Genomic DNA, 18,082 nt, shown 5'->3' on the forward strand with positions numbered 1-18,082 from the left:
CTTTTATTCATTGGTAACATCATTTATTATTTGTAAAAATAAAATAAAATGATATGGTACAATTTTAGTATCCATATCCTCTGTTTGAACTATGGAAGAATCATACATATTGTTTATGAAAGCTTTTCTGGCCATTATGAATGATCTGTACAATGATCAATCGGAGTCGTATCAGGTTATGTATAATTTTAATTTTCCGACACGTTGTCCTTCCATCCACTGAACTTCTAAAACCAACGTGCAGGATTTTTCAAACTTTTGAAAATCTCAGCCAACAAAAGCATACTGACTCTTATCTTTTTCTAAATCCGTCCCACCTCTACCTTATATTGTCTTTCACTTTTTCTTTTTCCTTCTATCAGATCAGCGTAATAGACCAGCACAGCACTTAAGATATATGTTAGGAATATTGAAGTAAGTCTATTATATATTTAGGTTAAAGTTAAGAAACTTAATTTTGGAGTAGTTTTATTTTGTAAATTGAATTTGTACGTAAAAGAAATTTTGGTCTTGTTTTTATAAAGATTTAGTTTCAGGTAAAATATAAATATGTAAATATACTTTTAAGAATAATAAAATATGTGATAAAACTGGATTTATTTTTCAAATTGGGTTTGAAGTGCTGCAAATTAACAAAAAATCAAACATGTTCTAATTCATTTCTCTACGAGAAATTACTTTCATACAATAAAATTGGACCAAAAAATTATACAATAATAAGAGAAATAAAACAGAAAAATAAATAATATTGAATAACATAAACTATGTGATAAAAATAGTTATCAAAATGTGTTATATAAATAATATAAGTCTTTTTATAATACCGAAGTTTTTTTTTATCTGCCAAGATACATATTCCATGTAAAAAAAAGTCAAATAAAAAAAACATTGGCCATTATCAAAAGGACAAAATACAATATGATTTCAATATACACAATTATATATGAATTACTTCATCACTAATTTATATAATATTATATATGAATTACTTCATCACTAATTTTATTTTATTTTTTTATAGTGACAGAAAGCAAAAGATGATAAAGACTCAACCATGACAACAGGCTATAACCCACAGACCACGACAACGTTAGCTTGAATATCGGCCCAGCATTATTAGGGTCGCGTTACAAATTACCCAGGCTCCTTAGTCAACAGGCTATATCCTTAATCTCTTTCTTTTTTATAAAAAAGTCTAGTGTACACCAGTGTCCGCTGATTATTGCTAATTACACAAGACTTTTTTAAAAAAGAAAAGAAAGAGATTAACTACACTTGACTTAGGTAATTGAAGTTTGTGACTTTTGTTTGATAAAAAGTATTGACATTTAATATGAGAAAGGAAATGGAAATGTTGTTGGACTTCAAGGCATGGGTTGAGATAATTGGATGCAAGTTTGTGTCATTGAATTTGATAAGTTAAGTAATTGTATTAAACTCAATGAGAGATCATCGAATGGGATGTGAGTAAGGATACTCATTTTTATAATTTTACTTTCCTTATATATTTTAAATAAATTATATATTAATTTTTTAATTATATTTTAATTCACATAATATATAAATATAATGAATAATAAAGAAATGTAAGTTAAAAAATTAAGAATTCAATTATATTTTTTAGTTAAATGTATATTTTTAAGTTTATTTTTAATTATTTAACTATTAAGCTAATTGATTTATATTTTCAAAAATTATAACAATAAAATCTTTAATGTATATTGTGTATATATATGTTGTGACAAAAAAATTATAAAAAAAATATAATTGTGACGGATACATATATAGGTATAATTTGACACCCATCACATTTTTCGCTTAAACAGGTCGGGTAATATATGTAACTGTACCCATATCCATCAAAATGGATATTCTTTGACAAAATTGGGGTAGGTTTGGGGGTATATTCACCGATAGAAGGTTATTTGCCATACCTAGATGTGAGAGTAGTAGAAATGAAAAAATTTAGAGTAAATTACGCTCGCACTCTCTGTGTTTTTTTCAAATTACACCTAACACTCCTCATTTTTGCATCTTACAAAAAAAATCTTAATTGTTTAGCTCACATTACATCCGGACCCCCTATTTCCTAAACACCTTTTAATAATTTAACAAAAAATAGATACATGTTAGTCACATGACTTTTAATGAAATTTTATGTCTAAAATACCTTCATCTTCTTCCTCACACTCACACCCCTGTATTTTTTTAAAAAATTGCACCTGAGACCCTCTTCTTTTGCACTTTACAAAAAACTCCTTAATTATTTAATTCATATTACACCGAGACCACCTCTCTCCTAAACATCATTTAATAATTTAACAAAAAGTAGACACATGTTGATCACATGAATTTTAATGAAAATTTATGTCTAAAATACCCTCATCTTTTTCCTCTTAGCTCCATAAAAGACATGACACAATTTTTAACCTGAAAATATTTTAACACTTTTTCTTCTTCTTTTTTTTTTCTCTAGTTGAACAGGAATCCAACTTTTTATTGGACATAAACACACCTTGTTGGTACACATGTGTTAACACCCTTCCTTCTTCTTGTTGGACCAAGTGGCCTCAATAACTTAAGAAGGGGTGAATTAATTTTCCACTAACAAACTTTTAACCCCCTTCTAAATGATAGACTCAAAATGCAGAAGAAGAAGCAGCAATCAATTTAATAATGTTCTTTAATCATGCAAGACAAAATTGATTGCAATAAAATAAATGAGATCAGGGAAGAGAGAATGCAAACTCAGTTTTATACTGGTTTGGCCACACCTTGGTACCTACGTCCAGTCCTCAAGCAACCCATTTGAGATTTTCCTTTTTCTTTGTAAAATCCTTTTACAAAGTCTGAACCACACAGGGACAACCTATCTCTTGTGTTCAAGAATCCTTATAACTTAAGAGATCATCAGTCCCTTAATCAATCTCTTTGATTGAGAAGAAGAAGAAGAAGAATTCTCTCTTTTAAGAGAAAGATAATACAATGAAGTTCCATGAACTCTTAATAAATTTATAAGTGTTTGTCCAAGAGTTGTTGAGAGAGCATTTGACAATGAAGTTTTCTTGGAATCTTTCTCATTACTTTTTGAAGTCAGACACACACATATATATAGGTCCTTCGTGCCTTTTCAAAATGGTTTGAAGAGATATGTCTTTTCAAAAAGCTTTTTCTGAATTTCTTCACTGGTAATCGATTACAGGTTTCTAGTAATCGATTACACAGTTATATTTTAAAGGATCAAAACTTTTGAATTTGAATTTTAAGAGTTTCGTTGCTGGTAATTGATTACACACATCTGGTAATCGATTACAGATTCAAAATTCAAATTCAAAATCCTCTTTAACAGCTATTTTCCAAACTTCCCTTCTGGTAATCAATTACCAGAGTCTTGCATGACTTTGAAACCCTTTGTTTTAAGGCAATGCTTGATCTTGAAGAAATCTTGAAGCAAAACTTTGTTTGTTGAAGCAATATTGTATTAATCTTGAAGCAAATGTAGTAGCCTTGTCAATCTTGTATTATTCTTGAAGAAAATGTAGTAGTCTTGTTTGATTCTTCTTTGGCATCATCAAAATTATGTATACATACATTCACACTTCTTCTTCCTCCTTTTTTTAGTTCAATTTTTTTGTGCGTGTTGGGCCGTTTTGTTACTGCATTTTTATTGGATGTGTTTCCAACAATATCTAATGATTAAATACAGTCATTTGCTACAAATTTTAATATTTTACTCATGCATTTATGTTTTTAACTCCTTTCTTTAAAATATTTATTTTTGATGACTAGATGTTTGATATAAGGTCTCAATCAAGAGCTACATCTTTTTCAAATGTTAACAATAATGAAATAAAAGTCAAATATTAAAGGAAAAACTAATATTGTCTTAAGAAAGATCCATTTACAAGATCAATTAATAATCTATTATTGAGTATTTAATAAAGATGTTAGTACAATTTTATCTGTTAACATATTTTAATTGACATTAGTTTAAAATATTGTATAAAAAGAGTATCGAGTGTAATTTGAAAAAAAAAACACTAGATACAAGTGCAATTTACTTAAAAACCAATGGTCATGCAAGCTAGCTAACCTAGGATTGGGTCTCACACATTGATTGTATCTTTCTCTCTTATTGAAAAATCCAATAGGTGGAGACAATCCAAACCCTTAACCAAGAGGGGCTCATTTTATAAAACTGTCCTTGAACACAATAACATGTCATAAAAAACATTCTAAACATAGAAATTAAGGATTGCAGGAATGCAGGTAGTAACACGGGAGAAACTCCTTTTATGTAACTGACGTACATCACATTACTAGTCTACTACGAAACATGGTCATTAATTTATTAACAAACAAACATTCCTTAATTAATCTCACATCTGAGCGCTTAAATCCACTCCCTCTTCTTCCACCACAGAGGTGACCACCTTCTTCTTGTTGGGGACGGAGCATTTGGCGCGAATCTGTCCTTGTTTCCCGGTCAACACATCCAACTGACTCAACTTAACAACAGCATTTGAAAACTTTTCAAAGAACAGTTTCTGGTTTTCAGCAAAGGAGTTAACTATTCCCTTAGTCCGGGCATCACCGAACAGGTCCTGGTCCGAGGTAAACAGACCCTGTCGGTTGGCGAGGTTAACGTAGTACTTGTTGTCGAACACGTTGGGGGTTCTCACGTCAAGCACGGCCGTGTTGGGGGACTGGGAAGAGGGACAAGTTTTGATGAGGTTGTTGTTCAAGGTAGGGTCGATGGGTGGGTCCGTCTGGTTGATGCGGCTGAAGAATGTGGCGCAGTGGGCCCGTCCGAAGGTGTGAGCGCCGGAGAGCGCGACCACGTCGGTGGCGTCGAAGTTTCTGCCGGCAAATCTGTCGAGGAGCTGGCCGGTTCGGGAAGACGGTCCCGGAAGGTTTCCTGTGCCGTCTATGCTGAAAGTTAGACCATCTTTTCTTCCCAGTGGCACGGGAAATATTGGCCCCCCTGACTACTCATAGTCAAAGAAGAAAAAAACAAGTCATAGTAAGACAATGCTAATGGCTATTGGCTAATGCGTGTTGCATTAAATAAATACTACTGGTTCAACTTTTTTAATTTATTATACATGTAAAGTGTATTTATGGGGAAAAAAGTTATTCATTTTTTAATTGCTATACTTGCTTTGTGTTAAATATTCATGGCTTTATTTCAAGTATAGTCATGGTGATCGTAGAAATATGGGGAGTTTGGAGAGTGATGATTTATATGAATAATATTTTATTGTTAAAGTGTTGTGATTTTTTTTTGCCAACCAATCAAAAAGAAAAAGTGTTGTGACAGTGGTACTACTAAAGGATAATTACCACCCCTTTTTAGGTGTTTAAAGTGATGTATGGCAAAAATTATCCTTTAGAAGAAGACTTGGTCAAACGGGATTTTTTTTTCCACAATTAAAACGAGGAAAAATTGGGTTTCTTTTAGAATATTTTAAAATATGTACGGAAAAAGTGATGAAAAATAAGTAAAAATAAATAAAAACAATTATTTAAAATATCAATCATCCAACGTACCTTCGTTCTAATTGCATTTTCTATATTACTATAGGAGTTAACTATGTGTTTTTTTTTTTTCAAGTATATAGAGTAAATGTTTGGATTTCGGTTGCAAATGGACAACAAAATGAATCTCTACAGTCCACTCTTTTTTTTTGTAAGATGCGTTTTATATATCATTGATTTAATCTCAAGATTCGTGCATAACAAGGTTTACTGATCGAATACCAAACATGCACATAGGTTTGATATGATTTTTCTGACTATTTACTTTTGAGATGAAAAGAAAGGAAGGGCACAAATTAACTGATTGATATTCTTGTAGAGAATCTGAATATAAGAGAGGATGCATGGATGAAATAAATTACCAGAGAAACAGCATCGCGTGCGGCTAGAACAACGAGGTCAGCGCAAGAGACGACCCTTCCACACTGCTTGTGAACAAGAGATCGAAGATTTTCAATGGTCTGCAAAGCCTCTGGCCTTATCCCTATGTTTGCCGGTTGATCCTTTTCATTTGGACTTCCATCCAACAATATCGACCCATCGCAACCCTTTATTTATCAACATTAAAATAAACATTATTTATACTCCTTAAAAGAACTGTTTATATCTATGAATATATTTTTATGAAAATAAGTACATTTTTAACACGACTCATGGTACACCACCACAGTTATAAAGATCACATGATAAATCTTTGTCAAACCATTTAGGATATCAGAATAAGAGAGACCGACAACTATATTACTTCATCAACATTAGTTGCCACTAAAGATAGTAGTTAAGTATATTGTTTTTGATGAATTAGGGTATTGTTTAGCCAAGAGTCAAGGACTACTCCTTCCACATGTATACTTAGATTTATTTAAAAAATTAATCTGATTTATTAAAATATGTGTTTTCATGCACACATGAACCTTGTAATCGAACTCCAGAGCACATGCATATTTAAGGGATAAAATTATTTGTCAATCACCATGCATGTATTATATATTACCTGAACAAAGCAGTCATGGAAGAAGATCCTGAGTAAGGCAGGAGCTTGACCATTGTCCTTCTTGAACACCTTCTGGAGATGCTTGCTCACTATCCCTTCAAGCATGGGACAGCTCGTCCTATAGAAATCCCATGAAAGTCCATCCACAATTGGAGGAGGTGCCTGGGAGGAGGCATGGGTGCAGGAAGCAAAAAGTAAGGAAGAAATAAAGAACAAAGAGCACAATAAGGGAGTAGTGCTACTGCCACTAACACCAGCCATCATTGTTTTGCTTAAGTGATACTTGGAATTAGTAGCATCCACGATTATTATTTATAGAACAAGGAGCCTTGTGGTGGCGTTCCACATTTTATTATTATTTTTACTATAAAGTCTGTTTCCCAGCAAATCAGAGAGCGACACATGTGCCTCCCACTTTGTTTCATGCACTTGAATCCTGAGCATTCAAATCAGATAGACACAACATGACATATTAAATAAATAAAAAGTATAAGAATTTAAACAATATATATATACGAGAACAAATAGTTTACATGAATAAACAGTAACACAATATCTGTAAGGAGAAAAAACTAAAGATCGAGGATCTATTTCCGGCCAAAATCAATTTTAAAAAAAGCTCATAAAACTTTGTGCATGCTAGTTCTCTACGAATTATATCAATGTATATATAATATTTTTTTAATAATAAGAAAAATTGCTTTTTCATTTGTCAAAAACATTAGCAGCGCTTTTTACAAGAGAAAAGAGAAATTAAAGAGAAACAAAACAATGAGATAATATGTGACTGAAAAAAAAACTAAAAATTAAACAAACGACACTTTTGAATATTTGTAATTTAAGTTCGTGTTAAATAATCATGCATGATACATGTGTAAGCACCAGCTTAATAAATCAATGATCCAAACATAATAATATTGAATTAACTACTTTTAATGAAAAATAAATTTGGTTTAGGCAAGCCTCCTCGGCCCTGGCCCAGGAATTAAGCCCAAAGAAATTTACATCATATTGAATTAACTAATTTTAAAGCAAAATAAATTTGATTTTAAAAAAATATTTGATTTAATTATGAAAAATCATGTAAATTTTCACATTTGAAATATGCAATAGAAAATAAGAAGAAGAAGAAGGCAGAATTATAATTTTTCTCCTAATTAATCTAATCTTTATATTAAATATTAAGTCCTGAAGCTAGTCTATATTAGTCTCTTTTTAACACAATATTTTTTTTTTCATAAACACGCTAACTACTGATTAATAATGATTTTTAAGTTGTTTTAAATTTTTTGTTACTCATATTCATTGTCCTGTCTGGTCTCTTTCCTGGCTTGAATTAGTTAGTAAAAACTGAATTAAAGGCACCTCCACTCCAGGACCATCATCCAATTTAGTTTTCTAAGTTGCAATTAGAATGCCATTTTTATTTAGCATCCACCTATTATACTCATCATGACACCACGCACATGCCTCCTTTTGGGACCGACACCTTTCCAACACTTTATTGCTTCCACTTGGGTTACAGACGCCAGTTACTATGCCCAGTGCTCACTCACATTCCTCTTTTCCTCACATTATAGACACTACACATATATTTCTCTCATCCACGCCACGCGATGTGGGACTTGTTGCATTTTTCTTCTTGGACAAAACACCACGTGAAAAAAGTCCAATTCACAAGGAAAGAAATGTGCTTATTCATCGGGATACGTTAGATTTCACAAACAACTGATCAAACGCGACAAAAGATTGTTTGTACTTTGTTTTGGAAAACTTTGTATTCATTGTGTTTGTGGAGGTATTCATTCCTCTTTCTTTCTTACTAAGATATTTTTTTAAAAAAAAATTGTTTATCTCTTTGTAAGATTTTTTTAAAATTTTTCTTATATATTCTTACTTAATTATTCTTTTTCTAAATATTAATCAGAAATAAGTGAATAAAGAAAAAAGAAGAAAGAATTTTAAAATCATAATATAAATAACTAATAATTTAATTTGATAATTATTTTTCTTAAATTATAAATTGATTAAAAATATCTTACAATTAATGTGTCTCCCCCAAATAAATATCAATTGCATAAGTGGGAGTCATGAATGATCTACCTCAAGCCTATAAGATTCGAAGATATATCCTACATGAAAATGCTGAACTCTAGTGTGTGTGTGTGGACAAGAGAGATAAGGAGTGCCTTTTGTAGAGTATAAACAAGTTCATTTGGGTAATTAAAACTGAATTTTTGGAGTATGATTGAAGTGGATGTAAGTTTTTTTTTTAAATGTTTTTTAGAATATATACATGTTTGGAGTATGATTTAAGTCTGACCTATTTTTTAATATTTTATTTTTGGCTACGTTTTCTTTCTCTTTTTCACCGTTTTTTCAGTTTGGAAATTTGTGGTGCCTATTTTGATTCTTGTTTTTGGTCACGATTATTTGACCAGGTCTTGTTTTTTTTTTCTTACCTTCTAGGCTTCTACAATCTAATTAGAATCAGAGAAATAAATGAATTTTCCTTCAAACATCGGTCACAAAGTCTTTCTTTTTCATTATGTTTGACGTTTTTGTGCTCATTTTCCCATTTATTAAGTCCCTTGTAGTTCTCGGGCTGCAACCCTTCACTATTAGTATAATACAAAAACGAAAATTCTAATTAACATTTGAAAACATACCCTCGTGCAGTGTTACCTTCGTTCCATTTGTATTGTCATGTCCATAACGACACTACTAACTAGAAAAAGTGAATAATAAAAAACAAAAAAAAAACTTGCTTGTATGGCCGTATCTGTATGCTATCATACTTCCAAACACTATATACAAGGTAGAAAGGGGAGAAATTGGGGAACTCTTGCATGGCTTCCGACCTTTGTAAAACCCTCATCTCGGAGTTCATTAATTGGCAACAACAACCAAAAAATGCGATGATTTTGATGGCATTTATTATGAAGATGTAAAGTAATTAATGTTATAGACTTACATACAGTGATAGAAGCGCATAGATACGTAGAAGAAGGTATTTACAGGAGATTAGTTAAAAGTTTCAAAGTGGCATGGAGTCCAACCATTGTACAACTTGTGGCATTTGGGGCCTTTCCTTCTGCATCTCACGTGTGCACTCACACGCGATGCGCACGTACTCCTTAACAGTCTCCTCCCTCAACCCTTCTCCTCTTGAAATATTCACATCCACCATCTCTATCTCCGCATTCTTCTCCTTCATCTTCCTGGCCCACTGGACCATACCAATGTCGTCCGGGCCCAATTTCATCGGCAAATTGGGCCTGTGACTCGACGCGGTCTCAATCATCAAAATCCCAAAACTATACACATCCACCTCCCTGTTAGCCACATTGGACCCTTCTATGCACTCGGGAGGCATGTAGCCAATAGTTCCCGCGAACTGCGTTGACACGTGGGAGTGCGTTTTATCGATTCTACGGGCCAGCCCAAAGTCAGCAATATGGGCCTGGAACTTAGAGTCCAACAAGATGTTGCTGGCTTTTATGTCGCGGTGAATGACGGGCTTGTCAAGGCCGTGGAGGTAGGAAAGCCCATGGGCCACGCCACGGATGATGTTGACACGTGTGGGCCAGGGAAGTGGGGAGAGGGAGAGAGAGAGATCGGGCTCGTGGAGCCACTGGTCGAGGTTTCCCTTTTCGATGAACTCGTAGACGAGGAGGCGTTCAGGGCCTGAGGCCCAGTAACTGAGGATTTTGACGATGTTTGGGTGGCGGAGGCGGCTTAGGGTTTCCATCTCGGCGGTGAACTCGCGGAAGCCTTGGAAGGCGTCAGGGGAGAGTTTTTTTACTGCGACGGTGGCGCCGCTGGAGAGGCGGGCCTTGTAGACGAGGCCGAAGCTGCCGTCGCCGACGATGAGGTGAGGGGAGAAGTTGTCGGTGGCGCGGGCGAGCTCGTCCCAGGAGATCTTGATGAGGTTGGGGTCGGAGGACCAGCTGGCGTCCACGGCGGAGAGGGAGGAGGAGGCTTCGCGGTGGGGGGCGGGGCGGGTTCGGATATGGGAGGAGCGGGCCCGGGTCTTGGTGGAGTTGCGGTGGTGCTGGCAGAGGAGGATGGCGGCGGCGAGAAGGAGGGTGACCACGAAGAAGCTGGCGATAGAGGCGACGACGGCTTGTAAGGCGTGTTCCATGGGGGGAGGGTTTAGAGAGATGATTGATTGATTGAATGAATTGAGAGAGAAAGTGGAATAGAAAAGAAAGAAAACGTGATTGTGATTTCGTGGAAGGTGTAGTGGGAGACCAGTCAACGGATTTGTTTAACTCCTAACTCTCTAACTCTAACCCAACTTTCCTTTTTCTCTGCTGTGATTGTGAATTTTTACTGTTTGTTGACTTGAAGGATTACATTATTATCTATTCTCTGTTGGTAATCCGCTTTTGTAGTAACTAATCTGCACTGTTTTGGATTACTACATGGATGCATCCATAATCACGGAGTGGGAATGAGACACTATGCAGGATTTGATTTGAAACTAATGCATGTTCCCGTATATCAGTTACAAATTATTTGTAGGAGAGTAATATTTTTAAAAAATTAAAACTTCAAAATAACAATAATAAAATTTTATCAAAAATAATGGGACATGACAACATTTCTTTGAAAAAGTTGACAAAATATAGAAAGTTGAAAAGAAAGTGTCAAAAAGAGAGGTCACTAACATTTCTTTTAACATAATATATTTTAAATTATTTTATGTATAGTTAAATAATGCATAAAATGTAATTAAATGATACTTTAATTGTATAATTTATCACTAAACATTACTTTTTTAATGAATTTAAAATTAGAAAAAAATTTGTGGGGGTGGGGAGTATTTTTCAAGAGTATATACTATATAGTGATACTTTGATCTTTCAAGATGTTTTAAACAACACTTTACAGAGGAATGAAAAGTAGTTTCCATAAATTTTCAAGAATAATTTTTTATTAACCGTGTCAGAAATAAGTGTCTTCCTCATGGATATCCTTACATATCCATGTTCCATACCTAATTAACAAATCGTTATATTGCATCCAGTCAACCCGACACTGAGTCTGGCAAATAAGTAATTTAAATAAGCTATCATTGATCTCTATGAGAATATCCCATCCTCTAGTCAAACTCATTCGAAATCTTGCTCACCAACAATGGAGCATCTCTTTTAGGCATGTCCTCCGTGAAGGAAATTCAAGCGCAGATAGGTTAACGAGATATGATTCTACTTATGAGGATTCCTTTTATGTTTGGAACAACTGCCCTATCATCTTGCCTCTCTGGTCTTGGCTGATTCGCTAGGAATTGTTCATTTTAGGAATTAATCTTTCTCTGTTTGTCTTTCTTTTCTGACGCATCAAAAAAAAAAAAATATCCCATCTGTGTTGTGCTGAAAGAATTCCTTGCACGGTGTATATGCTCAGAAAATACATTAAAAAGGCGACGACCATAATAATAATGGTAATAAAATCCTTCGCATACAGATACGGACAGAAGTTTGTCTTTTATCATTCCCACAATAAACAAAATAAAAAATCGACAGGCGGAAAAAGGCAAAATAAAATTATAAGGATTATTTCATCGAGTCTTAGATTCTCTATTTTATTTATGAATTTCAAAAAAGAAGTTTCCTCAAAGTTGCCCACATATTTTGTGACACTGTAAATTACAGATTATATATGGGGAGGGGTGGGGGAAATGTGATAAGAATTTCAACCTGTCAGGAGCTTAATTTCGTTTTCGTTATCAACTTCAGTAGGTTTTACTTGGCCAGATGCCCTTTGCGCAGTGCAAGCAACATTTTTGACAATGGATGAGTAAAGGTCAAACTCCGCCTTTAATTTCAGGCAGCAAGCCTGTATCCACTTCTCTGCTACAGTCGTGGATACACTGTCTTGGCTATCCCTCTCGTGTTCTTCAATGGCAGGCCGTATTTCATCATATAAGGAATCAAGAGCAGATGTAGCATCATCCTTCATTTTCTGCATGGAAGAGACCTTTAAATAAGAGATCAACACAAAACTAGACAAGCAAATACAAATGGCAATCATTTACTATAAAGCACCAACCCTCTATGACCTAGCCATTTAAAACAAGGACCCTCCAGATCCAAATCATGATAACTAAATTACTAAAGCTATCTTTGCAGGATATTTACCTAGCTAACTAGGCTTAAATGATAACAAAATCAAAAGCCATGTTATAATGTTCAGCAATCAGCAACAAGAAAAACTACAGAAAGTCATACCTCACAATTAAAAATCTCCTCTTGTGCTTCCTTGGATGCTAGGAGGGCAGCAGCAAACTTAACATCGATCTTCTTCTCTATGAGATTTTTGAACCTTCCACCATTATATGCCCTTGATCTTTTGGTAGACATGGACCTAGGTCCAAGGCAATAGTTTCTGCCTGCAGTATTACTTCGGATATGTGATATTGCATTCTTTTGAGAAAGGGTATGTTCACTATCCTGTGAATAAAAGTTCATATCCTCGTCTGCTACATCAGTTTTAATCTTCTTAACATCTAAATCTTTCATCTGAACTGAATCAAGGGGCTGAACATGGAAAGCAGTGGACTCCGATAATTGCTCAGCTTTAACTATAACATCCAAAGAGGGTTCGGTTCGTCCATTAAAATTTGACACCGGTTCATCCTCTGCAGAATCATATACAGGAATTTTCTCAACTGAGTACCTGTAAACAATAACATCAAAAAAATTATGCACCAAATCATCACAAGAAAAAGGAATCAAAGGAACAATGTAAAAAAGACAGTCAAAGAGATATTAATAGATAGATTAGACTACAGATTTGATGATTATAGTTAAGGCAGTTCAACTTCAGTCTTCAGCACAAGGTCAATTACTAAGTAATATGCAATGCTGAATTAGTTTGTAGATCACATGTGCTGGACTGCTGGGCTGGCATTATCCAAAACAAGTTAAATGCAGGATGGGCATTTATCCATCCCTGGAAATCAAATCAGTGAAGAATGCATGTCCCCATTCTTCATATGTTATAGCCCCAGCCTACAACACTAGCCCACAGCAGCCAGCATTGATTGCTATTGCCACAGCTTGACGTTTCCATGTCATTATAAGATGACAGATACAAGAACACTGGAAATTCTTAAAAATCAAGATATGATAAAGTTTAGATACGTTAACATGAATTTTAGAAACAAAAAATGCTAGATACAAATGCACAATTTGTAAGGAGGCGTTGATAATTTCTCATCAATATCTAACTATATCATAGAATGAGTGAAAGAAGAAAAATTGATCAAAGGAGAAAAAAAATACACATCTTTCCCTTGCTGCTTACCCTTATCAGAATACAAGCACGATGCATATACTTTGTCATTTTTTATTGTCTAGGTTTCACACACATGTATAATGACAGTAGAGAAATCTGATCATAGCAACCTACAAAAAGCTAAAAATACAGCTACAGATGCTAATTACATTGAAATGTTGTGTATATTTATATTTATATGTTTATACATAATTAGCATAAAATCTTTGGTGTTGCTTATTACAGTGGTGTGCAGATTCCTAACAGAGAAAATGAAAGCTGTTATTTAGATATGAATGCATCACAAAAAAGGAAAATTAAAAATTACCTGCCATCATCATCTTCCCATAGATAAGTATCCTCCTGCTCATAGTTTTCCCAACATTAGAAAAAATAGTTGACTGAAAATCAGTAATAATCAAAGAAAAGGAAAAAGGAAAGAAGAAAAAAAAAAAGGGATATAGCTATAGCTATCTTCCATTATTACAAGTGCTAACCCCCCCCCCCAATAAAATCATTGGAGCAAGCATTTCACTAGATCAAAACTGATACAACAACAACAATCAAGCCTTTTCCCAATGAGTGAGGTTAGTTACATGGATCAAACAAAGGCATAGGATGTGTTTGTTTCAAGGTATCAAAAAGGATTCCTAGGAAAGTAAACTTGCGAATATCACATTCTCATGTTTGGTACAAGTTTTGAATAAATATTCTCATGAATTGTTGATTCTTAGGAATATAAAAAGTTATTTTCTATGATAACTAAATATCCCTATTCCCTACTATTCTTAAGCATAATATTCATGGGAATGTGATTCCTAGAAATACAACATAAAACCTTGAAAGAATGCTCCCATAGTGTTCCATAGACAAATCATAGACCTTAGTTAAAACTTAACTTACCTGAAAACCTCGAGATTTTGCTCCAAGGAATCCAGAACATTTTAGTGCACCACAGAGGCAACGAACCTTGGCACCACCAAACCATTCAAAATTATAATCATAAGCTAACTCAGTTCCAATAGGAATATCATGTTTTGCAAATATTCCAACTCTTATTTCCCCCAACACATTCCATTTTCTCGTCTCACAGTTCGGTTGACTGCAAACTTAAAAATATTCATTTGATATCAAACCTTGGACAATGTTAAACAAAGAGAACAAAAAGAAAAACCTACTATATTTGCATACTAGCAGGTTCAATTTACTTATTTTTCATATTTTTGTTTGAAGTGATTACCAGGAATGATTTATAAATCTAGCAAGGCTTCCTTTCCTGGTTGCATCAATAGATTCAGACACATTAAGGAAAATGATAAATGCATCTTTAAGACCTGCAAAGCAAACAAGAGTTTATCAAAAACGCAAAATTAAATACCAGTCAGATAGAAACATTGAATTAATTGACATATGACCTTGATTTTCATAAGCCTGGGATCTACGTTTGGCTTCTTTCCATGATATTACTTCTCCACAGTATTCAATGACAAATTGTCCTGCCTGTATGAAATAAATAAATTGAAGTATGGCACTACTGAACTAAAGGAATGACTAAATAATTAGCCATACCCATAACAAAACAGAAAATGCAATGACATTCATTAAATTTCCCTTTTCTTTTCCAAATTTCATGGAAATTCATTATATGATTACCTTAATATCCTCATCAGCCAAAAGACCCCATCCACGGCCTTCAGTTTTAAACAACTTTGTTTTTGCATATTCACACTTCTGAAATTTCTGTAACCATGACATATAGGACATGAATATAGTAATTAGTAATTGATGTTAGCTTCATCCAAAATAAAGTAGGCCAAAAGTTCAAAAACTGTGAAACAAAAAAGTTCTAGAAGGGCATTCTTGAATGCTACTGAGAAGTTTCTAAAATGGAAAAGAAAAATAAAAACAAGCGGTAATTATGTCAAGTTCCCTCAGACACAGGTTGGGAGCAAATAAGTAATAACTTCTCATGATCAACCTTTAACTACCTGCAGGATGGTTATAGTAAACAAAAGACTGTATCTTTAATAGTGTTTTGTAATTGACAGATGCATATGAAATTGAATTTACATAATATAGCAATATATATCATCACATACAGGACTAAACATGAATTCACCTGATTTTTGCATAATATATCACAATGACAATAACCAGGGGTGCATTCAGTGCTGGTTAATACATTCAGGCAGCTATCCCCACATGCATTGTCAGGGTCATCAGCATCATATTTGCATTCACATATAGCAATATCCTCCTCCTTCTGCTTCTTATGCCTGGAAAACAAAAAGAAAAGCAAATAAATCAATATCACTTATAAAGGTTAATCCAGAGTTCTGACACCTGATTTCATGAATTTAAAGACAACCAATCAAGATGCATGCTTTGTGTTAATAGAATTACAGTGAAACACCATTAAGCAATCAGTAGCCAATCAAATTCAATAATGCACGGGGTATGAATTCAATTTCATACTAAGAACAGTTTCCATCAAAATATACTATGACCACAAAAGAATTGGAGTTGAAAACAAAGAGGGGGGAAAGATGGAAGATAGCACCATTAAGGAAACTACTAACCTTCGTATGCAAAACTCATTCTGATTTATATGTATGTACTGAGGCAACTCTTCAGTATGAGGATCCTTCAAAGTAATAATGTCCTTGTTACTTGACTCAAACACACATTAAATAGAACAATATTTCTTTTCAATAAAATAATAGATAAAAAAATATAAAAACCTAGATATAGAGGAAGGAAGTGAAGCAAAAACTAAAATGAAGAGAAAAATTACCATCAGAGCAAATGGTTGTATTGTAACCTGTAAAAATAGAAAACATACATAATTTTAGAGAGAAAGCAAAGCACATAAATTAATATGTTCAGGACTCATCTCTGATAGCTTTATACTCACACACAGCAATCAACTAACAAATTAAACCAAACTTCAATAAAAATAAAAATAACCGTCATAATCTTGCAAAATGCCAACGTAGAAAAATAAGAACACAGCTTTCCATTCTCAATTTACTAATCACTATGGGAGGACGAAGTTCAATTTTTTTCCTTTTCTACATTCTTCAAGGAAGTTGTCAAAAATTAATCTAAGTTGTTCAAATTTTCCTTCAAAAAGGATAACAAGAACCGGCACAGTGAGCTATTTTTCACCATTAAAGACATGGGTTAGAAATCTCTTTCCCCATTCAAGCAACCCCAGAAGATATGTTCCTTATAAACTAGTTTAAACCTACAACTTCCCAATAACGAAATCGCAAGAGTGTGAATCCACTGAAAATAACACATTGTTAGTACAAGTTTCTCTAGCTGTCACCACACATAATACACAAATTGTCAAATTTGCATCCAGTTTTTTTACCCTTCCTTTTGCTTTTTTTCCTTTGTCTTGGATAGGGCGTTATCTCCATCACTATTAAACTAAATGTAGTAAAAATTAAGGGACACGAGGTAGTTGAAGGTGACCTAACATAAGAGTCACATCACATCTCACACTATTGAATCAAAAATTCACAATTCTAGTGCTGGTATCACGAATTAAATAGAACTGTTGGTATTAATAAAGAATTGAAATGGTTTAAACTAAAACCCTAAAACCTTGGAATCAGAAAATTTGAGCCAGCTATAACAATGGTAGGGCTAGATTTGCCTCCGAAAATAAGAATTTGGATTAATCTATAAAGAGAAGTCAAAGGTCATTGCAGAAGCGAGAAATGGATTGTGAGGGTGAAACCTGTACTGCAAAAATGCGTAATGATCAACAAACTTCGAATGCAGTTAGCGGTTCCAAGTGGAAAGAGAAGACCTCCGCCAGCACTGGCGGATAAATTTTCTGGCAAGGGCCAGATTTCCGGTTAGTGGTGCTGGTGAAGTACAGTTACAATGACGCCGAAGATGGCGGTGGAGTTGGTCCGTTGGACCCGCGGGACGGAGGAGTAATAGAAACTCAACTCATAAAACGTTTTTCCAGCGATTTTTTTTTCACAATATCTCATGATTAAAATCTAAAATGAATTTTAATAAAAATAAAAACTTAGTTAGAATGCGTATAAAAAATACATAATAATTTATTTATAGATTGTCTTGATGAAATTATTTATTTAAATTATTGAAAAATATTTTGCAGCTCCCTTAAAATATATATAAAAAATAACTTTATTCGTCTAATCAATTTCTTTTATCATTCATTAATTTTGTACTCAATGTAATTAGATATCTTTTTAATCATTAAAATATATTAGTTATATACTA

The 18,082-nt window shown here is 33.9% G+C and overlaps 3 protein-coding genes across 3 annotated transcripts; all 3 read right to left on the minus strand.

Moving 5' to 3' along the window:
- Positions 1–4,152: 4,152 nt before the first annotated feature.
- LOC114372326 (peroxidase 12-like) lies at positions 4,153–6,824 on the minus strand. Its single transcript, XM_028329825.1, has 3 exons — positions 6,533–6,824; positions 5,901–6,086; positions 4,153–4,988 (listed from the first exon to the last, which is right to left on the minus strand). Exons 1-3 carry the CDS (start codon positions 6,794–6,796, stop codon positions 4,380–4,382), a joined length of 1,059 nt encoding a protein of 352 aa, XP_028185626.1. The 5' UTR covers positions 6,797–6,824; the 3' UTR covers positions 4,153–4,379.
- A 2,520-nt stretch (positions 6,825–9,344) lies between these two features.
- LOC114369198 (phytosulfokine receptor 2-like) lies at positions 9,345–10,887 on the minus strand. Its single transcript, XM_028326394.1, has one exon. The coding sequence runs from the start codon at positions 10,674–10,676 to the stop codon at positions 9,570–9,572; it is 1,107 nt and encodes a 368-aa protein (XP_028182195.1). The 5' UTR covers positions 10,677–10,887; the 3' UTR covers positions 9,345–9,569.
- Positions 10,888–11,970: 1,083 nt separating this feature from the next.
- LOC114372444 (histone-lysine N-methyltransferase ASHH1-like) lies at positions 11,971–17,826 on the minus strand. The gene is made up of 11 exons (XM_028330000.1): positions 17,565–17,826; positions 16,611–16,637; positions 16,396–16,460; positions 15,936–16,092; positions 15,470–15,556; positions 15,232–15,316; positions 15,057–15,150; positions 14,720–14,918; positions 14,145–14,179; positions 12,769–13,216; positions 11,971–12,502 (listed from the first exon to the last, which is right to left on the minus strand). The coding sequence occupies exons 2-11, from the start codon at positions 16,611–16,613 to the stop codon at positions 12,233–12,235; spliced, it is 1,443 nt and encodes a 480-aa protein (XP_028185801.1). The 5' UTR covers positions 16,614–16,637; positions 17,565–17,826; the 3' UTR covers positions 11,971–12,232.
- Between the last annotated feature and the right edge of the window lie 256 nt (positions 17,827–18,082).

The sequence above is a fragment of the Glycine soja genome, chromosome 10 (assembly GCF_004193775.1).
Source record: "Glycine soja cultivar W05 chromosome 10, ASM419377v2, whole genome shotgun sequence".
Taxonomy (NCBI): domain Eukaryota; kingdom Viridiplantae; phylum Streptophyta; class Magnoliopsida; order Fabales; family Fabaceae; genus Glycine; species Glycine soja.

Excerpts from the sequence above, each read along its gene's own strand:
- LOC114369198 (XM_028326394.1), bottom strand. The coding sequence starts at position 10,676 with ATGGAACACGCCTTACAAGCCGTCGTCGCCTCTATCGCCAGCTTCTTC.
- LOC114372444 (XM_028330000.1), bottom strand. Across the intron at positions 15,557-15,935 it reads ATATATTATGCAAAAATCAG|AAATTTCAGAAGTGTGAATA; the intron begins GTGAATTCATGT and ends TCATGGTTACAG. Across the intron at positions 14,180-14,719 it reads CAAAATCTCGAGGTTTTCAG|GAGGATACTTATCTATGGGA; the intron begins GTAAGTTAAGTT and ends AACTATGAGCAG.
- LOC114372326 (XM_028329825.1), bottom strand. The coding sequence starts at position 6,796 with ATGATGGCTGGTGTTAGTGGCAGTAGCACTACTCCCTTATTGTGCTCT. Across the intron at positions 6,087-6,532 it reads TCCATGACTGCTTTGTTCAG|GGTTGCGATGGGTCGATATT; the intron begins GTAATATATAAT and ends TGATAAATAAAG. Across the intron at positions 4,989-5,900 it reads CACGCGATGCTGTTTCTCTG|TCAGGGGGGCCAATATTTCC; the intron begins GTAATTTATTTC and ends GACTATGAGTAG.